The sequence below is a fragment of the Heterodontus francisci genome, chromosome 48 (genome assembly GCF_036365525.1).
Source record: "Heterodontus francisci isolate sHetFra1 chromosome 48, sHetFra1.hap1, whole genome shotgun sequence".
NCBI lineage: Eukaryota > Metazoa > Chordata > Chondrichthyes > Heterodontiformes > Heterodontidae > Heterodontus > Heterodontus francisci.
This window is the reverse complement of record NC_090418.1, coordinates 8,552,355-8,577,863: the sequence shown is the minus strand read 5'-3', so window position 1 is coordinate 8,577,863 and position 25,509 is coordinate 8,552,355. Positions and strand designations below refer to the sequence as shown.

At 42.4% G+C, this 25,509-nt stretch overlaps 1 protein-coding gene across 8 annotated transcripts in view; it reads left to right on the top strand.

Annotated features, from left to right (window-relative positions):
- Positions 1–25,509, top strand: part of LOC137357314 (chloride channel protein ClC-Kb-like) — a 198,504-nt gene that overhangs the window by 122,693 nt on the left and 50,302 nt on the right. For all 8 annotated transcript variants that reach the window (XM_068023556.1, XM_068023563.1, XM_068023560.1 and 5 more), the window contains 5 exons: positions 14,756–14,884; positions 17,635–17,774; positions 19,349–19,426; positions 21,678–21,756; positions 24,296–24,421. In XM_068023556.1, coding sequence (XP_067879657.1) covers positions 14,756–14,884; positions 17,635–17,774; positions 19,349–19,426; positions 21,678–21,756; positions 24,296–24,421 — 552 coding nt within the window. The remainder of the gene's footprint in view (positions 1–14,755; positions 14,885–17,634; positions 17,775–19,348; positions 19,427–21,677; positions 21,757–24,295; positions 24,422–25,509) is intronic.

Below are 25,509 nucleotides of genomic sequence, written 5' to 3'. Positions count from 1 at the left end.
CACCACTGTATCTGAGAGGATATCGAAGATACCTTGTAACAGATACCTTACTCGCTGTCCGTTAAACCAGCCTGTTAAACAGGGACACTCCCATCAGTCTGGAATGCTAAATTGCCTCCTTCACTACTAAGATACTGACTCCACCTGTGATCCAGCCAACAGCTTCCCTCCAAGACCTCAATTGAAGGACTGTTTTCATGGGTGAATGTCTGCAGGCTAATTAAGCAGGAGGTAGGGAAGTGGGAGAGAAGGGTTGACTGTATGAGGCCCTGTCCTCATCTGAAGGCTGCACATCAACTTTGGAAAGGTCACTGGGTAAAACGTGGGAGCAGAGACCCTGGCTCATTTTTTCTGTATATTAATCTGCACCCCCTCCACTCCCCACCAACCACTCCCACCACCGCCCAATCTGCAGGGTGCAGAGGCCAGTTGTAGCATCTCTACTGCCAGCCCAGTTGAGGTCAGTTAACTCAGCACAGACCCAAGGACATTTTCCACCAGTGATTCACTTACCACCCTGGGCCATTGGGCAATATTCTTAGATTAATGCAGCCTGTTGATGAGAGTTCTGCAGAATTCAGTCTCCTTAAGAGGAATGCACATGGATAAAGGCATCACCCAATGTACTGCTAAATCGTACAGGCCAAATGGTTCCCAGTTTGATCCATTGGTCTGTGACAAATTAACTGATGCTGGTCGGAGTGGCAGCTCAGGAGCTTCAGTTGCCTTAATTGTTTCTTGGCTACGAAGGGAGAAAAGCAACTAGGAGTTGATGTCCCTAATAGCTGTGTTGTAGGGTATTTGGTATATTAGAGAGTGTTATAGAGAGTATGTGATAGAGTTTTGTTTATATCAAAGAGCATTATAGTGAAAGATGTTGGTTGTATTGGAGAATGTTATGTTGAAGGGTTTTGGTTGTATTGGGGAGTGTATGTTATGTGTGATGGTTGTATTGGAGAATGTTATGTTGAAGGGTGTTGGTTGTATTGGAGAATGTTATGTTAAGTGTGTTGGTTGTATTGGAGAATGTTATGTTGAAGGGTGTTGGTTGTATTGGAGAATGTTATGTTGAAGGGTGTTGGTTGTATTGGAGAATGTTATGTTGAAGGGTTTTGGTTGTATTGGAGAATGTTATGTTGAAGGGTGTTGGTTGTATTGGAGAATGTTATGTTGAAGGGTTTTGGTTGTATTGGAGAATGTTATGTTGAAGGGTGTTGGTTGTATTGGAGAATGTTATGTTGAAGGGTGTTGGTTGTATTGGAGAATGTTATGTTGAAGGGTTTTGGTTGTATTGGAGAATGTTATGTTGAAGGGTGTTGGTTGTATTGGAGAATGTTATGTTGAAGGGTGTTGGTTGTATTGGAGAATGTTATGTTGAAGGGTGTTGGTTGTATTGGAGAATGTTATGTTGAAGGGTTTTGGTTGTATTGGAGAATGTTATGTTGAAGGGTGTTGGTTGTATTGGAGAATGTTATGTTAAGTGTGTTGGTTGTATTGGACAATGTTATGTTGAAGGGTGTTGGTTGTATTGGAGAATGTTATGTTGAAGGGTTTTGGTTGTATTGGAGAATGTTATGTTGAAGGGTGTTGGTTGTATTGGAGAATGTTATGTTGAAGGGTGTTGGTTGTATTGGAGAATGTTATGTTGAAGGGTGTTGGTTGTATTGGAGAATGTTATGTTAAGTGTGTTGGTTGTATTGGAGAATGTTATGTTGAAGGGTGTTGGTTGTATTGGAGAATGTTATGTTGAAGGGTTTTGGTTGTATTGGAGAATGTTATGTTGAAGGGTTTTGGTTGTATTGGACAGTGTTATGTTAAGTGTGTTGGTTGTATTGGAGAATGTTATGTTGAAGGGTGTTGGTTGTATTGGAGAATGTTATGTTGAAGGGTTTTGGTTGTATTGGAGAATGTTATGTTGAAGGGTGTTGGTTGTATTGGAGAATGTTATGTTGAAGGGTTTTGGTTGTATTGGAGAATGTTATGTTGAAGGGTGTTGGTTGTATTGGAGAATGTTATGTTGAAGGGTGTTGGTTGTATTGGAGAATGTTATGTTGAAGGGTTTTGGTTGTATTGGAGAATGTTATGTTGAAGGGTGTTGGTTGTATTGGAGAATGTTATGTTAAGTGTGTTGGTTGTATTGGACAATGTTATGTTGAAGGGTGTTGGTTGTATTGGAGAATGTTATGTTGAAGGGTTTTGGTTGTATTGGAGAATGTTATGTTGAAGGGTGTTGGTTGTATTGGAGAATGTTATGTTGAAGGGTGTTGGTTGTATTGGAGAATGTTATGTTGAAGGGAGTTGGTTGTATTGGAGAATGTTATGTTAAGTGTGTTGGTTGTATTGGAGAATGTTATGTTGAAGGGTGTTGGTTGTATTGGAGAATGTTATGTTGAAGGGTGTTGGTTGTATTGGAGAATGTTATGTTGAAGGGTTTTGGTTGTATTGGAGAATGTTATGTTGAAGGGTGTTGGTTGTATTGGAGAATGTTATGTTGAAGGGTTTTGGTTGTATTGGAGAATGTTATGTTGAAGGGTGTTGGTTGTATTGGAGAATGTTATGTTGAAGGGTGTTGGTTGTATTGGAGAATGTTATGTTGAAGGGTTTTGGTTGTATTGGAGAATGTTATGTTGAAGGGTGTTGGTTGTATTGGAGAATGTTATGTTGAAGGGTTTTGGTTGTATTGGGGAGTGTTATGTTAAGTGTGTTGGTTGTATTGGAGAATGTTATGTTGAAGGGTTTTGGTTGTATTGGAGAATGTTATGTTGAAGGGTGTTGGTTGTATTGGAGAATGTTATGTTGAAGGGTTTTGGTTGTATTGGAGAATGTTATGTTGAAGGGTTTTGGTTGTATTGGAGAATGTTATGTTGAAGGGTGTTGGTTGTATTGGAGAATGTTATGTTGAAGGGTTTTGGTTGTATTGGAGAATGTTATGTTGAAGGGTTTTGGTTGTATTGGAGAATGTTATGTTGAAGGGTGTTGGTTGTATTGGAGAATGTTATGTTGAAGGGTTTTGGTTGTATTGGAGAATGTTATGTTGAAGGGTGTTGGTTGTATTGGAGAATGTTATGTTGAAGGGTTTTGGTTGTATTGGAGAATGTTATGTTGAAGGGTGTTGGTTGTATTGGAGAATGTTATGTTGAAGGGTGTTGGTTGTATTGGAGAATGTTATGTTGAAGGGTTTTGGTTGTATTGGAGAATGTTATGTTGAAGGGTTTTGGTTGTATTGGAGAATGTTATGTTGAAGGGTGTTGGTTGTATTGGAGAATGTTATGTTGAAGGGTGTTGGTTGTATTGGAGATAGTTATGTTGAAGGGTTTTGGTTGTATTGGAGAATGTTATGTTGAAGGGTTTTGGTTGTATTGGAGAATGTTATGTTGAAGGGTGTTGGTTGTATTGGAGAATGTTATGTTGAAGGGTTTTGGTTGTATTGGAGAATGTTATGTTGAAGGGTTTTGGTTGTATTGGAGAATGTTATGTTGAAGGGTGTTGGTTGTATTGGAGAATGTTATGTTGAAGGGTGTTGGTTGTATTGGACAATGTTATGTTGAAGGGTTTTGGTTGTATTGGAGAATGTTATGTTGAAGGGTGTTGGTTGTATTGGAGAATATTATGTTGAAGGGTTTTGGTTGTATTGGAGAATGTTATGTTGAAGGGTGTTGGTTGTATTGGACAGTGTTATGTTGAAGGGTGTTGGTTGTATTGGAGAATATTATGTTGAAGGGTGTTGGTTGTATTGGAGAATGTTATGTTGAAGGGTGTTGGTTGTATTGGAGAATATTATGTTCAAGGGTGTTGGTTGTATTTGAGAATGTTATGTTGAAGGGTGTTGGTTGTATTGGACAGTGTTATGTTGAAGGGTGTTGGTTGTATTGGACAGTGTTATGTTGAAGGGTTTTGGTTGTATTGGAGAATGTTATGTTGAAGGGTGTTGGTTGTATTGGAGAATGTCATGTTGAAGGGTTTTGGTTGTATTGGAGAATGTTATGTTGAAGGGTGTTGGTTGTATTGGAGAATGTTATGTTGAAGGGTGTTGGTTGTATTGGAGAATGTTATGTTGAAGGGTGTTGGTTGTATTGGAGAATGTTATGTTGAAGGGTGTTGGTTGTATTGGAGAATGTTATGTTGAAGGGTTTTGGTTGTATTGGAGAATGTTATGTTGAAGGGTGTTGGTTGTATTGGAGAATGTTATGTTGAAGGGTTTTGGTTGTATTGGAGAATGTTATGTTGAAGGGTGTTGGTTGTATTGGAGAATGTTATGTTGAAGGGTGTTGGTTGTATTGGAGAATGTTATGCTGAAGGGTGTTGGTTGTATTGGAGAATGTTATGTTGAAGGGTGTTGGTTGTATTGGAGAATGTTATGTTGAAGGGTGTTGGTTGTATTGGACAGTGTTAAGTGTGTTGGTTGTATTGGAGAATGTTATGTTGAAGGGTGTTGGTTGTATTGGAGAATGTTATGTTGAAGGGTGTTGGTTGTATTGGAGAATGTTATGTTGAAGGGTTTTGGTTGTATTGGAGAATGTTATGTTGAAGGGTTTTGGTTGTATTGGAGAATGTTATGTTGAAGGGTTTTGGTTGTATTGGAGAATGTTATGTTGAAGGGTGTTGGTTGTATTGGAGAATGTTATGTTGAAGGGTTTTGGTTGTATTGGAGAATGTTATGTTGAAGGGTTTTGGTTGTATTGGAGAATGTTATGTTGAAGGGTTTTGGTTGTATTGGAGAATGTTATGTTGAAGGGTGTTGGTTGTATTGGAGAATGTTATGTTGAAGGGTGTTGGTTGTATTGGAGAATGTTATGTTGAAGGGTGTTGGTTGTATTGGAGAATGTTATGCTGAAGGGTGTTGGTTGTATTGGAGAATGTTATGTTGAAGGGTGTTGGTTGTATTGGAGAATGTTATGTTGAAGGGTTTTGGTTGTATTGGAGAATGTTATGTTGAAGGGTTTTGGTTGTATTGGAGAATGTTATGTTGAAGGGTGTTGGTTGTATTGGAGAATGTTATGTTGAAGGGTGTTGGTTGTATTGGAGAATGTTATGTTGAAGGGTGTTGGTTGTATTGGAGAATGTTATGTTGAAGGGTGTTGGTTGTATTGGAGAATGTTATGTTGAAGGGTGTTGGTTGTATTGGAGAATGTTATGTTGAAGGGTGTTGGTTGTATTGGAGAATGTTATGTTGAACGGTTTTGGTTGTATTGGAGAATGTTATGTTAAGTGTGTTGGTTGTATTGGAGAATGTTATGTTGAAGGGTTTTGGTTGCATTGGACAGTGTTAAGTGTGTTGGTTGTATTGGAGAATGTTATGTTGAAGGGTGTTGGTTGTATTGGAGAATGTTATGTTGAAGGGTGTTGGTTGTATTGGAGAATGTTATGTTGAAGGGTTATGGTTGTATTGGAGAATGTTATGTTGAAGGGTGTTGGTTGTATTGGAGAGTGTTATGTTTAAGGGTGTTGGTTGTATTGGAGAATGTTATGTTGAAGGGTTATGGTTGTATTGGAGAATGTTATGTTGAAGGGTGTTGGTTGTATTGGAGAATGTTATGTTGAAGGGTGTTGGTTGTATTGGAGAGTGTTATGTTGAAGGGTGTTGGTTGTATTGGAGAATGTTATGTTGAAGGGTTTTGGTTGTATTGGAGAATGTTATGTTGAAGGGTGTTGGTTGTATTGGAGAATGTTATGTTGAAGGGTTTTGGTTGTATTGGACAGTGTTAAGTGTGTTGGTTGTATTGGAGAATGTTATGTTGAAGGGTGTTGGTTGTATTGGAGAGTGTTATGTTGAAGGGTGTTGGTTGTATTGGACAGTGTTAAGTGTGTTGGTTGTATTGGAGAATGTTATGTTGAAGGGTGTTGGTTGTATTGGAGAGTGTTATGTTGAAGGGTGTTGGTTGTATTGGAGAATATTATGTTGAAGTGTGTTGGTTGTATTGGAGAATGTTATGTTGAAGGGTGTTGGTTGTATTGGAGAGTGTTATGTTGAAGGGTGTTGGTTGTATTGGAGAATGTTATGTTGAAGGGTGTTGGTTGTATTGGAGAGTGTTATGTTAAGTGTGTTGGTTGTATTGGAGAATGTTATGTTGAAGGGTTTTGGTTGTATTGGAGAATGTTATGTTGAAGGGTGTTGGTTGTATTGGAGAATGTTATGTTGAAGGGTGTTGGTTGTATTGGAGAATGTTATGTTGAAGGGTGTTGGTTGTATTGGAGAATGTTATGTTGAAGGGTGTTGGTTGTATTGGAGAATGTTATGTTGAAGGGTGTTGGTTGTATTGGAGAATGTTATGTTGAAGGGTGTTGGTTGTATTGGAGAATGTTATGTTGAAGGGTGTTGGTTGTATTGGAGAATGTTATGCTGAAGGGTGTTGGTTGTATTGGAGAATGTTATGTTGAAGGGTGTTGGTTGTATTGGAGAATGTTATGTTGAAGGGTTTTGGTTGTATTGGAGAATGTTATGTTGAAGGGTTTTGGTTGTATTGGAGAATGTTATGTTGAAGGGTGTTGGTTGTATTGGAGAATGTTATGTTGAAGGGTGTTGGTTGTATTGGAGAATGTTATGTTGAAGGGTGTTGGTTGTATTGGAGAATGTTATGTTGAAGGGTGTTGGTTGTATTGGAGAATGTTATGTTGAAGGGTGTTGGTTGTATTGGAGAATGTTATGTTGAAGGGTGTTGGTTGTATTGGAGAATGTTATGTTGAACGGTTTTGGTTGTATTGGAGAATGTTATGTTAAGTGTGTTGGTTGTATTGGAGAATGTTATGTTGAAGGGTTTTGGTTGTATTGGACAGTGTTAAGTGTGTTGGTTGTATTGGAGAATGTTATGTTGAAGGGTGTTGGTTGTATTGGAGAATGTTATGTTGAAGGGTGTTGGTTGTATTGGAGAATGTTATGTTGAAGGGTGTTGGTTGTATTGGAGAATGTTATGTTGAAGGGTGTTGGTTGTATTGGAGAGTGTTATGTTTAAGGGTGTTGGTTGTATTGGAGAATGTTATGTTGAAGGGTTATGGTTGTATTGGAGAATGTTATGTTGAAGGGTGTTGGTTGTATTGGAGAATGTTATGTTGAAGGGTGTTGGTTGTATTGGAGAGTGTTATGTTGAAGGGTGTTGGTTGTATTGGAGAATGTTATGTTGAAGGGTTTTGGTTGTATTGGAGAATGTTATGTTGAAGGGTGTTGGTTGTATTGGAGAATGTTATGTTGAAGGGTTTTGGTTGTATTGGACAGTGTTAAGTGTGTTGGTTGTATTGGAGAATGTTATGTTGAAGGGTGTTGGTTGTATTGGAGAGTGTTATGTTGAAGGGTGTTGGTTGTATTGGACAGTGTTAAGTGTGTTGGTTGTATTGGAGAATGTTATGTTGAAGGGTGTTGGTTGTATTGGAGAGTGTTATGTTGAAGGGTGTTGGTTGTATTGGAGAATATTATGTTGAAGTGTGTTGGTTGTATTGGAGAATGTTATGTTGAAGGGTGTTGGTTGTATTGGAGAGTGTTATGTTGAAGGGTGTTGGTTGTATTGGAGAATGTTATGTTGAAGGGTGTTGGTTGTATTGGAGAGTGTTATGTTAAGTGTGTTGGTTGTATTGGAGAATGTTATGTTGAAGGGTTTTGGTTGTATTGGAGAATGTTATGTTGAAGGGTGTTGGTTGTATTGGAGAATGTTATGTTGAAGGGTGTTGGTTGTATTGGAGAATGTTATGTTGAAGGGTGTTGGTTGTATTGGAGAATGTTATGTTGAAGGGTGTTGGTTGTATTGGAGAATGTTATGTTGAAGGGTGTTGGTTGTATTGGAGAATGTTATGTTGAAGGGTTTTGGTTGTATTGGAGAGTGTTATGTTAAGTGTGTTGGTTGTATTGGAGAATGTTATGTTGAAGAGTTTTGGTTGTATTGGAGAATGTTATGTTGAAGGGTGTTGGTTGTATTGGAGAATGTTATGTTGAAGGGTTTTGGTTGTATTGGAGAATGTTATGTTGAAGGGTTTTGGTTGTATTGGAGAATGTTATGTTGAAGGGTTTTGGTTGTATTGGAGAGTGTTATGTTAAGTGTGTTGGTTGTATTGGAGAATGTTATGTTGAAGGGTGTTGGTTGTATTGGAGAATGTTATGTTGAAGGGTTTTGGTTGTATTGGAGAGTGTTATGTTAAGTGTGTTGGTTGTATTGGAGAATGTTATGTTGAAGGGTGTTGGTTGTATTGGAGAATGTTATGTTGAAGGGTGTTGGTTGTATTGGAGAATGTTATGTTGAAGGGTTTTGGTTGTATTGGAGAATGTTATGTTGAAGGGTTTTGGTTGTATTGGAGAGTGTTATGTTAAGTGTGTTGGTTGTATTGGAGAATGTTATGTTGAAGGTTTTTGGTTGTATTGGAGAATGTTATGTTGAAGGGTTTTGGTTGTATTGGAGAGTGTTATGCTAAGTGTGTTGGTTGTATTGGAGAATGTTATGTTGAAGGGTGTTGGTTGTATTGGAGAATGTTATGTTGAAGGGTGTTGGTTGTATTGGAGAATGTTATGTTGAAGGGTGTTGGTTGTATTGGAGAATGTTATGTTGAAGGGTGTTGGTTGTATTGGAGAATGTTATGTTGAAGGGTGTTGGTTGTATTGGAGAATGTTATGTTGAAGGGTTTTGGTTGTATTGGAGAATGTTATGTTGAAGGGTGTTGGTTGTATTGGAGAATGTTATGTTGAAGGGTGTAGGTTGTATTGGAGAATGTTATGTTGAAGGGTGTTGGTTGTATTGGAGAATGTTATGTTGAAGGGTGTTGGTTGTATTGGAGAATGTTATGTTGAAGGGTGTTGGTTGTATTGGAGAATGTTATGTTGAAGGGTTTTGGTTGTATTGGAGAATGTTATGTTGAAGGGTTTTGGTTGTATTGGAGAATGTTATGTTGAAGGGTTTTGGTTGTATTGGAGAGTGTTATGTTAAGTGTGTTGGTTGTATTGGAGAATGTTATGTTGAAGGGTGTTGGTTGTATTGGAGAATGTTATGTTGAAGGGTGTTGGTTGTATTGGAGAATGTTATGTTGAAGGGTTTTGGTTGTATTGGAGAATGTTATGTTGAAGGGTTTTGGTTGTATTGGAGACTGTTATGTTAAGTGTGTTGGTTGTATTGGAGAGTGTTATGTTGAAGGGTGTTGGTTGTATTGGAGAGTGTTATGTTGAAGGGTGTTGGTTGTATTGGAGAATGTTATGTTGAAGGGTGTTGGTTGTATTGGAGAATGTTATGTTGAAGGGTGTTGGTTGTATTAGAGAGTGTTATGTTGAAGGGTGTTGGTTGTATTGGAGAGTGTTATGTTGAAGGGTGTTGGTTGTATTGGAGAGTGTTATGTTGAAGGGTGATGGTTGTATTGGAGAATGTTATGTTGAAGGGTGTTGGTTGTATTGGAGAGTGTTATGTTGAAGGGTGTTGGTTGTATTGGACAGTGTTAAGTGTGTTGGTTGTATTGGAGAATGTTATGTTGAAGGGTTTTGGTTGTATTGGATAGTGTTAAGTGTGTTGGTTGTATTGGAGAGTGTTATGTTGAAGGGTGTTGGTTGTATTGGAGAATGTTATGTTGAAGAGTTTTGGTTGTATTGGATAGTGTTAAGTGTGTTGGTTGTATTGGAGAATGTTGTGTTGAAGGGTTTTGGTTGAATTGGAGAATGTTATGTTGAAGGGTGTTGGTTGTATTGGAGAATGTTATGTTGAAGAGTTTTGGTTGTATTGGATAGTGTTAAGTGTGTTGGTTGTATTGGAGAATGTTATGTTGAAGGGTTTTGGTTGAATTGGAGAATGTTATGTTGAAGGGTGTTGGTTGTATTGGAGAATGTTATGTTGAAGAGTTTTGGTTGTATTGGATAGTGTTAAGTGTGTTGGTTGTATTGGAGAATGTTATGTTGAAGGGTGTTGGTTGTATTGGAGAATGTTATGTTGAAGGGTGTTGGTTGTATTGGAGAGTGTTATGTTGAAGGGTGTTGGTTGTATTGGACAGTGTTAAGTGTGTTGGTTGTATTGGAGAATGTTATGTTGAAGGGTTTTGGTTGTATTGGGGAGTGTATGTTAAGTGTGATGGTTGTATTGGAGAATGTTATGTTGAAAAGTTTTGGTTGTATTGGATAGTGTTAAGTGTGTTGGTTGTATTGGAGAGTGTTATGTTGAAGGGTTTTGATTGTATTGGAGAGTGTTATGTTAAGTGTGATGGTTGTATTGGAGAGTGTTATGTTAAGTGTGATGGTTGTATTGGAGAGTGTTATGTTGAAGGGTTTTGGTTGTATTGGAGAGTGTTATTTTAAGTGTGTTGATTGTATTGGAGAGTGTTATGTTGAAGGGTTTTGATTGTATTGGAGAGTGTTATGTTAAGTGTGTTGATTGTATTGGAGAGTGTTATGTTGAAGGGTGTTGGTTGTATTGGATGATATGTTGAAGGATGTTGGTACTATTATTATACTATAAAGAGTACCTTGAGTACCGTCCATAAAGACCAGGCCATACAATTTGATTTACAGTTAAATTCCTAACTCTTGCTTGGGTCTGGAAGTTTGGAAAGGGGTGGTTTCAGTCCTGTTGCCTCATTGCTTGATAGTAGAAGTGGCTTGAGATATCTGAGAAATACTGAGATCTTGGGTCCAGATGTTACTGGTGCCCCATGATACGGTCTGCGAAAATAAAAAGCTTTGCCCTCCGAGACTCCACTAATGCAGCGGTCTGGCTATTTGATATTTTGTAAACCTTTTCATAACAGCTAAAGCTCGCCAAAGATGTTATGGCAACAAGGATAGGGAAGAACAGCAACAAGCTGCACAGGGCAGATTCACATGTTTTTTTTTGGCACAATTATAGAAAAAGAAATGTGCATTGTCCAATTTTACACAGAATGAATATCCATTAATCAATGAATAAAAGCCTTTCATCCAGTGAATGTTGTACTTTGGACGTCTCTCTCCAGACGTCACTCCAGAATGCCATATCTTGTCACAGATACAGAACAATCTTTAAATCAACAGAGAACAAAAAGCAGTCAGCAACCTGGAGCCTGAAATGTACAATTCTTAACAATCAAACTGCGATCAATCTCAGAAGTTTACAACCCATTACAATTTCCTGGATCTTCTGACACAGAGCAGTGACCCTCAAGGGAAAGGCACGTTAGCAGGTAACAATGATCCAAATCCCGGACAGTTTATGAGCCGCACCCATGTGGGACATAATAAGATGTTTTGCCCCTGGTGAAGTGCCCAGTATTTCGAACATGTTGATGAGAGACAACAGCATGCCACATGGATCTCAAAGCAGATTGAATTTAACGCAGAGAATTGTGAAGTGATACAGTTTTGGAGGAAGAACAAGAAGAGGCAATAGAAAATAAAGGGTACAATTCTAAAGGGCTGCAAGAACAGAGAGACCTGGGGTATATGTGTACAAATTGTTGAAGGTGCAGGGCAGGTTGAGAAGGTGGTTAAAAATGCATATGGGATCCTGGGCTTTATCATTGGAGGCATTGAGTACAAAAGCAAGGAAGTTATGATGAACCTTTATGAAGCATTGGTTTGGCCTCAACTGGAATATTGTGTCCCATTCTGGCCACCACACTTGAGGAAGAATGTGAAGGCTTTAGAGAGGCTGCAGAAAAGCTTTACAAGAATGGTTCCGGGGTTGAGGGATTTCAGTTACGTGGCTAGATTGGAAAAGCTGGGGTTGTTCTCCTTAGAGAGGAGAAGGTTGAGAGGAGATTTGATCGTGGTGTTCAAAATGATGAGCCATCTAGATAGAGTAGATAGCGAGAAACTGTTCCCATTGGCGGAAGGATCAAGAATTGAGGACACCGATTTAAGGTGACTGGCAAAAGAACCAACGGCGACATGCAGCGAGTGGTTAGGATCTGGAATGCACTGCCTGAGAGTGTGGTGGAGGCAGGTTCAATCGAGGCTTTCGAAATGGGAATTGGATTAGCACCTGAAGAAAATAAATTTGCAGGGCTACAGGGAAAGGGTGGCGGAGTGGGACTAGCTGAGTTGTTCTCGCAGAGAGGCGGCACGGACACGACGGGCCGAATGGTCCCCTTCTGTGATGTAACCATTCTGTGATTGTATGGTTTTATAAATAACACACTCTGCTAAGGAACACACTCGCTGAAAAATAACCAATCAGGGAAAATAGTGAACAAATTCCAATCCACAATCATGTCTGTAAATATTCTCCCCCCCCACCCCCCGCCCCACCTGAGCAAAGTCCTTTCAGTGGCCCAGCCCACTGCATATCATCTCAAAAAGTAATCTTTGGAACATAATACAGTTTTATTGGATTGGCTTTTAATCAGCTTGTTTCCGTTTTTAAGATTGTTCCCAATCTCTTGGTTACCCCACTCCCTAATGGAACGTGAGCTCCCTGACAAAGGTTCCAGGAATTCCCGAGTCCCCAGTGCATTCCAGATCCAAAGGATGGCAGGGAGTCTCAAGGTGACCAGACTTTTGCCAGTCTGTGTTTTTCTACCTTTGTTGACTACATTGACGTTCTCTTTGTTGATGCGGATGACTTAAAAACATGTTTTGCAATGATGTGACTGTTTACGTTTGGGCAGATGACATTATCTTTTGGAAAGTTGTGACGTGAGGAGAGTCGCTGGGAGCTGGTCAGAGGTTGCGGGAGGACCCTGGGCAGGCATTAACATTTGCAGAGCATCTGCCACAGAGTTGCCTCTATCTATCCCGTTATTTTAAACGCCTCCATCAGACCATCCCTTAACCTGCTCATCTCTAGGGATTATAGGAAAGACTAAAAGAATTTGCATTTCTGTAGCACCATTCACAATCTCAGGGCGTCCTGAAGTGCTGCACAGCCAGTGAAGCATTTTTGGAGCGTAGTCGCTGTTGTAATATAGGAAACACCAATTTGTACACAGCAAGATCCCACAAACAGCAGTGAGATAATGACCAGATCTGTTTGAGTGATGTTGGTTGAGGGATAAATATTGGCCCTTCTCTCCTTCAAATAGTGCTGTGGAATCTTTGATGAGAGAGCAGACAGTTTAACATCTCATCTCAAAGGTGGCACCTCTGACAGTGCAGCAGTCCCTCTGTGTTTCACTGGGAGTGTCAACCCAGATTATGTGCTCAAGCCTCTGGGGTGTAACTGGAACCTGTGGCCCTCTGTCTCAGAGGAGAGACTGCTATCCAATGAGCCAAAATTGATGTATAATCCAAGTATAGCCTATCTCTCATTGGTGCTCAGTCCCTCTATCCTAAATAGCTTACCAGTGAATCATCACTGGACTCCCTCCTAAAGCCAGTATATTCTTCCTGTGAAGTGTCAAATACTGAAGGTAGTGCTCCAAATGAGGTCTGACCTGTGGCTGTGGCTTTTGAAGGCTCTTCATTGTTGAGTCAACGTTGAGTCAACTCCTTCCTTCTATGAACCACAGCAACATGCTTTCAAGTAAGCACAAGACACTTGACAATTGTATAAGGAACAGGTTTCTCTCTCTCTCTCTCTCTCCAGCTCTCCAACTAACCCTGGAAAAGCATCCTTCCTATACATCCTTGTTGCTTACTTCGCAGATAAGACTTCATTACTCCCCTGTTCTCCAACTCACCCAAAAGACAACCTATTTACCTAAATTATAACAGACATCCAATCTATACAATGGTTGATTGATCCCTCTGCCTATGTTTAGTACATTAGTCACTCATGGTCGATTTCACCCCATTCAGTCTTTTCCTGCACAGTTTTTTTAAAATTGTATTTATATAGCGAATTTCATGTCCTCAGGATGTCACAAAACACTTTACACCAATGAAGTACTTTTGAATTGTAGTCATTGTTGTAATGTAGGAAACATGGCAGCCAATTTGTACACAGCAAGCTCCCACAGACAGCAATGTGATAATGACCAAGTAATCTGTTCTTAATGTTGATTGTGGGATAAATATTGGATAGGACACTGGGGAGACCTGCTCCTCTTCGCAGTAGTATCATGGGATCTTTCACATCCTCCTGAGAAGGCAGAGGTTTAATGTGAAAGACAGCACCTCTGACAGTGCTGAATTCCACTGGAGTATCAAGCTAGATTTTTGTGCTCCAGTCTCTGGAGTGGGACTTAACCCACAACCTTCTGACTCAGAGGCGAGCAGTCTACAACTTGAGCCGTAAGTGACACTTGTAGAGGATGATCAGACATCTGGAGCAGAACAGAACTCACTCTCCCTTGCTCACACGCGCCCCACTTCAGAAAGCCTGCTGTTCTGTTATCAATTATAGTTATACAGTTCAGTTTTGATTCTTAACTTTTAATCTCCAACATGCACTTGAGATGGAGGCGTGGTCTGGTGAGGGAAAACACAGCAGAGGCCACATTCCCTGCCCTTTCCACTCTTGGAGTGCTGGATGCAGGTGCTGCCGTACATTATCCAAACACAAAGTTTTCTGTCCAGTTGCCTCTTTCTCTCACTGTGACAGGGTGCCTGGGGCCTGTCCACCACCCTCCCAAAACCCCCAGGCTAGCGTGACTCCCTAAAAGATGACAGGAAACCTGCTTCCTTTATTTAAATGACTGGGGCTGGAAATGTGGCAGGGCAAAGTTGATGGTGGGGGTGGGGGAGTGGTGGTGGTGGTGCAGGGATAGATGAGGCAAAAGTTCCGGCCTAATGGACATTTGGTGAGGCAGGGGAGTGAGGCAAAGAATCCTGGCACAATGGGAACGTAGCAGGAAGGTTGGGGAAGTCTATACATAATCAGATGTCGCTTCATGTAAAAAGAAAAGTCATTGCTTTTTCACTTTTTTCTTCTCCTTTTCCCTGTGCTAGCCAACCTGTGGGTGTACGACACGTTGGAAAATTACCGGTACCTCCAGTACTTCTCGTGGGTCCTTTATCATGTCATCCTCACCATGGTCTCCGCTGGAGTGGCCAAGTACATCTCGCCGCAGGCAGCAGGTACGCACTGTCCGCTGCCGTTTGTGTCTTGGTGTGTCGTGTGGGCACGGGATTGTCGTCAGTGCCTGAATGCAATCCGGGAGTTGCACGGTTGGTTGAGTGGGTGGGGGTGGAATTTATCGAACTGTTTGCTTCTTGCCAAAGGGTTAAATTATTGAAAAGGTTCATTCCCTCGGCCTGTGGATTAGTGTGGAAGTGGACTTCACGGAGCAGGAGTGTTCAAGGTTCGTAGCCGTGGCCCCAGTGTCACCGCTGAGTCAGAAGATCATGAATTCAAGCCCCATTCTAGCCTCCATCTCAATGATTGTTGGACATGTTGGAGAGTTAAGTACAAATCTAGGTTCACACTCCCTGTTCAGTACTGAGGCCCCATCTGCTCTCTCAGGTGAACTATTCGAAAAAGAGCAAGGGGAGTTCTCCCCGGTGTCCTGGGCTAATATTTATTTCTCAACCAACCCGCCTGAGAATAGATGATGTGGAAGGATGAGCATTTGCATGAGGTAGCACGAGCAAGTTTCAGTGCCTTTTATATCCTGCATTATCAATCTTATATGCTACATCCTGTTTTAGACCGTTTTTACCAATTCTTTTCATTGGTCACCATTCAACAATCTCCCAGCATCTTAGGACCCATCAGGTTCCATGCAGCACGTCGGCAGTCAATTCTGTTGTTAACTGGATGTTCAGCCAGCTTCTTGTAAGTACCTTAATCAACACAGCATTAAGCACTTTAGCTGGGAGTCTATCCCACCAGAAACACTGCTCGGTGGGAAGGCTAAATCCATGTAATCTCAAGTCATGCTTTCTGAGACTTGTTAACTTTTTACCCACACCCTCTCGTTCTAAGCTGGCAAAGATCCTTCAGTGGGGATTGTACATGGAACTTCAGTGCCAACTTCATCCAAAAGGAATTTCATGGGTTTACAGAATAGGATTTGTGAATTTATTCTGTAGAAATGTACAGTAGGGGATTACTGTGCTAAGTAGATTTTCCGACAACTTTTTAAGCTTGTGGTAGCGATCTGCAACGGTGAAAGAGTAGTTGAATTTAGATCACTCTTCGGCCTTGTAAGTGAGCTGATGGATTTCATCTCCGTGCTGACAAATTGGGATGGCACAGTTGGACCTCAACATCCCCGGGCTATGCGGGGTTGGGGGGGTGAGGGAGGGAGGCGGGGAAGAGGGAGAGAAATTGGACGAGATCTCCACTCCACTATCTTATAACCCCCCGTTGGAAAGTGTCTGGGCGGGGATATGGCACTGAGGGAAGCGTGGGCTTGACTGTAATGCTCACTGTTATCGAATACCCCGCTGAGCTTACAAATGATAGATGGCCACATGGGCAAGGTACTGGTGGGACAGCTGAGTCAGAAGATCATGAATTCAAGCCCCATTCTAGCCTCCATCTCAATGATTGTTGGACATGTTGGAGAGTTAAGTACAAATGTAGGACAGGCATGGGGGAAAATGTGCGAAATCAGCACGTAATGGGATCTTCCGTTGCTTGATCTTAAAGTCTTGTGTATAAATCTCACCACTGTCTTGCCCCACCCTATCTTTGCAACTTTCTTCAGTCCTGTGTACCAGCCGATTGCCTCTGCTCTCCCAGCTCTTGCCTTCTGTGCATGACACCCCTTCTCTTTGCTACATCATTGGTAACAATAGCATTCAGTCATCACACCTCATCTCTTCCCTTCCAAAAGCCCTCCACCTTTCCCACATCTCTCCCATGTTCAAAAGCCTCTTCAAAACCCTGCTCCTTCATTGCTGCTGTGTAACTGGCAGCCCCAGGACGTTGCACCAGGGTGTATCTGGAGTTAACCTTTCGTAGTTCCGAACAGCCAGCTGAGAGCAGCACTGGCCCTAGATGTGAGGTGACCAGACTCTGTCCTTCAGTAGTGAGAATTAATTCCTCGTGTTGGAATGTGATCTTTAACTCAGTACAGACCAGGGGTTGAACCTGGGACGTAAAGTCATGTAACGTTACATTGAGTCTACTCCACAGGCACTACGTGTTACTTGATTACCTTGTCCAGAGGGCTTACAAATTATTACAAACTATTTACAGCACAGAAACAGCCCATTTGCCCCAACTGGTCCATTCTGGTGTTTATGCTCCACATGAGGCTCCTCCTTCCCCTTTTATTGTAACCGATCAGCAGATCCTTCTATTCCTTTCTCCCTCGTGTTTATCCAGCTTCTCCTTAAATGTAGCTGTGTTCTTCACTTCAACCACTCCCTGTGGGAGTGAGTTCCACACTCTCACCACTCTCTGGGTAGAGAAGTTTCTTCTGAATTCCCTATTGGATTTATTAGTGACTCTCACATTTATGGTCCCTATTGTTTTGGACTTCTCTACAAGTGGAAACATTTTCTCTATCTCTACCCTATCAAAAGCCTTCATAATCTTAAAGACCTCTATCAGGTAAACACTCAGCCTTCTCTTTTCTAGAGATAAGTCCATGGGGTTCAGTCACAGTGGGTTATACTTTACTCACTGTGAACCATTGTAATGGGTCTTTGAGGTAATAGCTCTTGATATCATCTCTAGCCTGTTATTTCAGCAAAAAAAGGCTAATGCCAGATTAACAAGGATGAAATTCTTGTATGCGTAAGAATATGTTTTTCTCCTCACACCTCCCAGTTAGATTCTTATCAAGATAATGGGCTGTTTTGTACACAGTGTTGATGCTTCTTTTTTGTGATACTGGAATCTGTTTTTGGTTCACTGTCTCCTATTTCTGTGCCAGGGTCCGGTATTCCTGAGTTGAAGGTTACCTTGCGAGGCGTGGTGCTGGACGAGTTCTTCACCTTCAGAACCTTTGTAGCAAAACTCATCGGCGTCATCTGTACCCTGGCAGCTGGCAGTACCATTTTCCTGGGCAAAGTGGTAAGTGGGCACTAAAAGCTGAAGTCCGGGTTACCCTTGCCATGGGTGGAGGGGATTGTGTGTTGTGTTGTTGGGGAGTCCGCTACCTGTGTTGGTTTGTATTCTGTACATTGATTGTTATGTCAGCAACTTAACTGGACCAGCCACGTAAATACTGTGCCTACAAGAGCAGGTCAGAGGCTGGGAATTCTGTGGCGAGTGAATCACCACCTGACTCTCCAAAGCCTGTCCACCATCTACAAGGCACAAGTCAGGAGTGTGATAGAATACTCTCCACTTGCCTGGATGAATGCAGCTGCAACAGCACACAAGAATCTCGGCATCATCCAGGACAACCAGTCCGTTGATTGGCACCCCATCCATCATCTTAAACATTCACTCCCTCCACCAATGGAGCACAGTGGAAGCCGTGTGTACCATCTACAAGATGCACTGCAGACACTCACTGCTTTGACACTGCCTTCCAAATCCAAGGGCAGCAGGCACATGGGAACACCACTGCCTGAAAGTTCCCCTACAAGTCACACACCATCCTGACTTGGAAATATATCACCATTCCTTTACTGTCGCTGTATCAAAATCTTGGAACTCCCTCCCTAACTGCACTGTGGGTGTACCTGCCTCACATGGACTGCAGTGGTTGAAGAAGGCAGCTCACCACCACCTTCTCAAGGGCAATTAGGGATGGGCAATAAATGCTGGCCTAGCCAGCGACGCCCACATCCCATGAGTGAATGAATGAAAAAACACATAAGAGTAGGGATAGACTGGATGTTAAGCATTTCCTCTTTTCCCAGAGAGTGATGAGTCTTTCCTTGAAGATTATATGGACTGCCTTGGGGAGGGGAGGTGGAGAAGGATGGAGGAAGTGTTTAAGCTCGATACTTCGGCCATTGTGAGATATGGGACAGCCTCAGCGTGCAAGCTGGTTGTTTCCTGCCCGTCCAATTCAGGTTCGGATTTCCATTGGACGCCACCTCACCATCTAATGTTTGAATTCTATGTCGGATTATTTTTTATGAATTGCTGCCCGCGATTTCTCATCACATTGTCCCAGAGGGCAAGTCAACCTCTGCCAGCAGTGGGCATTCGTAAAGTCAGCCTTTTTATCTCAGGTGGCAACTAACTAAGGGCGTCATGGTGATGCTGAGCAACAGTGAAAACAGTGGGTTTTAATTGGCTAGATAAAAAACTACCTGTTTGGCCAAGCTTTTGGTCACTTGTCCTGATATCTCCTTATGTGGCTCGGTGTCAAATTCTGTTTGCTAGTGGCTCCTGTGAAATGCCTGGGACGTTTTACTACATTAAAGGTGCTATATAATTGCATGTTATAATTGTTTCTGTGTATAGAATGATATATCACAGCAGGAGGCCACTCCCAGAGGTCAAAGCAGGAAGTGACCACTGGCAGAGAAGTCAACTGGTCACTGAGTGTCATTGTTTCCTAACCCCCCCACCCACCAAGCCCCCTCCCCCAACCACCCAGCCATTCGCCATTCACTTAGTACTGAAACTGACTTTATAACTCGAGGATGGTGATATCACACTGAATGGCTTCTTATTCTTACTTGCAGGGTCCCTTTGTTCACATGGCAACCATCCTCGCCACTTTGCTAGGAAAAGTCATGGTCAAATTCGCTGGAACCAAAGAGGTAAACTTTGAATGAGAAATATTCGCATTGCAGGGTGTTCAGACATAGCAGATTCAAGGCACAGACTCGCAATGGAAGGAATATTTCCTCAGTCACATCAGTTGTATGGAATCCCAATGGCCCAAATTGCTCCCAATTTAACTCTGTTGCAAAGAATCCCATCAAACTTCCCATTAATCCCATTATACTGCATTCCAATGGATCCAGACACCTGAACACATAATCCAGGCTGACACTTTTTTTTTAATTTGTTTGTGGGATGTGGGCATCTTTGGCTAGGCCAGCATTTGTTGCCCAACCCTAATTGCCCTTGAACTGATTTAGGAGAAGTGAGGAGGTGGCGCAGTGGTTAGCACCGCAGCCTCACAGCTCCAGTGACCCAGGTTCAGTTCTGGGTACTGCCTGGGCGGAGTTTGCACGTTCTCCCTGTGACCGCGTGGGTTTCCGCCGCGTGTTCCGGTTTCCTCCCACAGCCAAAGACTTGCAGGTTGATAGGTAAATTGGCCATTGTAAATTGCCCCTAGTGTAGGTAGGTGGTAGGAGAATTGAGGGAAGGTGGGGATGTGGTAGGGAATATGGGATTAATGTAGGATTAGTATAAATGGGTGGTTGTTGGTCAGCACAGACTCAGTGGGCTGAAGAGCCTGTTTCAGTGCTGTATGACTAAATGTCTTCACTCAACGGGTTCTGAATCTTTGGGGCGTCACAGTGGCGCAGTGGTTAGCACCGCAGCCTCACAGCTCCAGCGACCCGGGTTCAGTTCTGGGTACTGCCTGTGTGGAGTTTGCAAGTTCTCCCTGTGACCGAGTGGGTTTCCTCCCACAGCCAAAGACTTGCAGGTTGAAAAGTAAATTGGCCATTGTAAATTGCCCCTAGTGTAGGTAGGTGGTAGGAGAATGGTGGGGATGTGGTAGGGAATATGGGATTAATGTAGGATTAGTATAAATGGGTGGTTGTTGGTCAGCACAGACTCGGTTGGCCGAAAGGCCTGTTTCAGTGCTGTATCTCTCTATGACTCTATGATTGGCTTGCTAGGCAATTTCAGAGGACATTTTAAGAGTCAACCACATTGCTGTGGGTCTGGAGTCACATGTAGGCCAGACCAGGTAAGGACGGCAGATTTCCTTCCCTAAAGGACATTAGTGAACCAGATGGGTTTTTACAACAGCCGACAATGGTTTCATGGTCATCATTAGACTAGCTTTTAATTCCAGATTTATTAATCGAATTCAAATTTCACCATCTGCCGTGGTGGGATTCGAACCCATGTCCCCAGAGCATTAGCCTGGGCTCTGGATTACTTCCAGTGCGCTGAAGGAGTTCAGCACTGTCGGAGGTCCCGTCAGGTGATTTTAAAGATCCCGTGGCACTATTCAGAGAAGAGCAGGGAGTTCTCCTGGTATCCTTTCTCAAACAGCAGCATCACTGTCACCAGCCGGTGTTGCCCTCTGGCTGATGTTCGGTGTCTCCAATGACATCTTGTCATCAGCAAATGGGTTTCAATGCAGGCAAATGTGAGGTCATCCAATTTGGACCTTAAATGGTGAAAAGCAGTGAAGGTCCAAAGAAACCTTGAGGTCCAGGTACATAGATCATCAAAATGTCATGGACAGGTACAGAAAATAATCAAAACGACTAATGGAATACTGGCCTTTATATCCAGAGGGCTAGAGTACAAGGGGATAGAAGTCATGCTTCAGCTATGGAAAGCCCTGGTTGTGCCACCCTGCGAGCAATTCTGGGCGTTAGACCTCAGGACGGATATATTGGCTTTGGAGGAAGTGCAGTATAGATTTACCAGAATGAGACCTGAACTCCAAAGGTTAAATTACAAGGAGAGATTAAACAAACTGGGATTGTATTCCCTGGAATTTAGAATGTTAAGGGGCGATTTGATCGAAGTTTTCAAGACATTAAGGGGAACTGATAGGGTAGATAGCAACTATTTCCGCTGGTTGGGGATTCTAGGGCTAGGGGACATAGTCTAAAAGTTAGAGCCAGACCTTTCAGGAGTGATCTTAGGAAACAGTCCTACACACAAAGGGTGGGAGAAGTTCGGAATTCTCTTCCCCAAACAGCAATTGATGTTGGATCGGTTGTATATTTTAAGTCTGAGATTGAGAGATTTCTGTTATCCAAAGGGATTAAGGTGATATGGGGCAACGGTGGGTATGTGGAGTTAGGTCGCAGATCAGTTCCAGTTCCAATGTTGTGCAATGGTGTCCGAGTTTTCCTTTTGTCCTCCACACAGAATAAAGGACGCAAGTATGAAATGCTGATCGCTGGTGCGGCAGTGGGCGTTGCTTGTTGCTTCGTGGCACCTGTTGGAGGTAAGAAAACCTTCTGCACTGCTTCTGACCTTCCCTCCCAACTGTTTCTAAACATCTGTCATCCATCAGCTCTTTTAAAAAAAAAAGATACATATTATTTGGAAAATGAGTCTAAATGGGATAGAGGAGCAAAGTGATCTGGGAGTACAAATACACAAATCACTAAAAGTTGTGCCGCAAGTAAATAAGGCCATTAAAAAGCAAACCGTTGGGATTTATTTCTACATGGATAGAATTAAAAGGTAGAGAAGTTATGCTAAACTTGTATCGAACCTTGGTTAGACCACAGTTTGAGTACTGTGTGTAATTCTGTTTGCCATATTATAAAAAGGATATTGAGACACAGGACAGGGTGCAAGAAACGATTTACATGAATGATACCTATCAGTGTTGCAGACTGGCACAGTACAGGGTCCAGGACTACGTGCTGAGGGACGCACTAAAGCTTGGGCCAGCTACTGCAAAGGCTCAATGGGGAAAGGCCTCTGTGTAAGGCCCTCCCACCTTAGTATACCGAAGGGCCAGAACCCATGAAATCCCCTCGGGCTGTTTGCAGCAGAGAATGTTTGGCATGGAATGTAAATGTACTTTGTAATAACTTGTAATGGCAAGTATAGTGAGGCACCTCATGTACTGTATTGAAAAAAAACTGATCTGCATGGCACTTTAATGTTAAATGTGAACTGTTATGTAATGTAGCTTTGCAAATTTTATGAATAAAATATATTTTGGGGGAAAAAAACGGTGAACAGGATGAGTCTAAGGTCTAAGGTGACAGAATAGTGGTCATTGAAATTATGAAAGGTTTTGGTATGGAGTGAATACAGAGAGAATGTTTCCGCTTGTGGGGAAGAGCATAACTAAAGGTAATCAGTATAAAGATTGTCACCAAAAAAAAAAAATCAAATAGGGAATTCAGAATAAACGTCTTTACTAAGAGGGTGGTGAGAATATGAAACTTGTTACCACAGTGAGTATTGGAGGCGAATAGATGCATTAAGAGGAGGCCAGGTAAGCATATGTGAGATAAGGGAATGGGGGGTTATGCTGATAGAATTAGATAAGGAAAGATGGGAGGAGGCTCAATTGGAGCGTAAAGATTCAGATTCCTGGGGCATTGGGACCAGTTCTGGGGCAGGAGTGACCTGTTCAAGATGGAACTGGAATGAATTTCCTCCTGGGGAGATTAACTAGCACTGTAGGGGAGCGTTTAAACTAATTTGGCAGGGGGATGGGCACCAGGATGAAACATTAGAGAGGAGAGAACAAAAAACAGTGCACAGAGAACTGGGAGGCAGGAATAGTACTAGAATAAGGAATAGTTCAGAAATAGGAGAGATCAGACAAGGGGCAAATGTGAGGCAGTCCAAGATAGGCTTGGAGTGCACTTGTGTAAATGCCTGGAGTATGTTAACTAAGGTTAGTGAGCTGCAGGTATAAATCGCCACATGGGACTATGATATAGTGATAATAAGAGAGACCAAGATCAAACAAGGGGAGGATTGGAAACTTAATATTCCTGGCTACAGATATTCAGGAAAGATGGGAAGGTAAAAAAAGGAGGGGGTCGTGGCAGTATTGATACAATAAACTGTTATATCACTGAAAAGCGATTATGTAGTTGAGGGATCAAATGAAGAATATATTTGGTTTGATTATTGGAGGAGGCATTACTCTACTGGATGTTACTATAGGCCACCGAATAATGGGAAGGAAATAGAGGAGCAAATTTGCAGGCAAATTACAGAAAGATGCAAGAACAATAGAGTAGTTATAATTGAGGACTTCAATTATCCTAATATAGCCTGTGATAGTAACAGTGTAGTGGGCAAAGAAGGGGGAGGAATCCTTGAAATGTGTTTCCTGCCCAATGAGGAAGGAATCAGTGCTGGATCTAGTTCTGGGGAATGAAATGGGGCAAGTGGAACATGTTTAGTCGGGGTGCATTTGAGGAACAGTGATCATAATACCTGCCGATGAAGTAAAGGAAAGGGTTGTGGAGAGATTGGCAAAGCTGGGATTGTTCTGCTTAGAACAGAGAAGGTGACAGGGAGATTTGATTGAGGTGCTCAAAATCATGAAGGGTTTTGATAGGGTAAATACGGAGAAACTGTTTCCAGTGGCAGAGTCAAGTAGACACAGAGTTAGGGTGATTAGCAAAAGAACCAGAGGGGAGATGAGGAATTTCCTTTTACGCAATCAATTGTTATCATTTTGGAATGTGCTGCTTGAAAGGGTGGTGGAAGATGCTTCAATAGAAACCTTTGAAAGGGAATTGGATAAATACCTGAAGGAAGCAAAAATTTAAAGGGCTGTGTGGAAGGATCGGAGGGAGTGCGACTAATTGGCTAACTCTTTCAAAGAGCCAGCACAGGCACAATAGGCTGAATGGCCTCCCACTGTGCTGTCCCATTCTATGATTCTAATAGAGGCAGGCCTAATCTCACTATTGGTGGGCACGAGGCACTGAGGCCCTTGGTTATGTGTCGAATTATTCATAACCACTGACCCACGGTGTCGCTCTTCTCCCCCGCTCCAGGTGTCCTGTTCAGCGTGGAGACAACAGCCACTCATTTTGCCGTGCGGAATTACTGGCGTGGGTTCTTTGCCGCAACGTGTGCTGCTCTGATGTTCCGGGTGTTGGCCGTGGTGAATAACGAGCACGGTACTGCATTGAAGTTACTTAATGCCTGTGTAGTGAATACAAAGTAAGAAAGATGCCAGCGCATTACTGGGTTGCACAGATCAGGAAAGTCCCACGGTCAGTCTCTGGCCTCTGTTGGTCCCAGCCAGGGCTGCAGTGGGAGATAGGGTTGCCAACCCTTGTTGGACTTATTCCTGGAGGTTTCAACACATGATCTCTCTCCCCTATCCACCCCATCCGGGTGGGTAGCCTTTTTTTCCCCTCTGTCTCCAATCTTGAAATAATTAATGAACAAAGAAAATAGGGGAAAAAAAATTTTCTTCAGTGCTTTTATGATTTTTCTTCTGGGTTGCTTGCCCCAGTGTCCAGGAGATTAATCTGTATTCCTGGAGATTTTCTAAGACTCCCTTCTCAGACCCACATGCTATATGCCACCTGACGTCCACCTGTCCCGCTGTTCCCACGTGCCAGGTAACGCTCCTGTTCCTCAGAAGCTGCTCACCCTCTGATTCACTACAAACAATGCCAGGGGAGGATCCAATTGTGCTGATTGTATTCCACTAATCCATTTTTTAATTGGCATTTGCCACCTGCTGACCCAATTATGGGAAAAATCCAAATCTGTCATTTTTCTTCCTCATTCATGAGATTCCAGTTTAGCTGGCAAGGCCACCATTTATCGCCCGTCCCCAATTGCCCTTGAGAAGGTGGCGGTGAATTGCCTTCTTGAACCGCTGCAGTCCATCTGGTGTAGGTACACTCACAGTGCTGTTAGGGAGGGAGTTCCAGAATTTTGACCCAGCGAGCCAGATGGGTTTTCACGACAGTTGATGATAGTTGCATGGCACGATGAAGGAATGGCGAAGTATTTCCTAGTCAGGATGGTGTGCGACTTGGAGGGGTCTTTGGAGATGGTGGTGTTGCAATGCGCCTGCTTTCCTTCTCCATCTAGGTTGTGGAGGTTGTGGCTGTGGGAGGTGCAATTGAAGAAGCCTTGGCCTTATTCTCCATGTATTATTACTCATAATCTGCCCAGTGTTGGTACCGTATGTCCCGGATAAAAATTGACTGCATCGAGTCTTGGGGAGACTTGGAGCAGAGTGAACCAT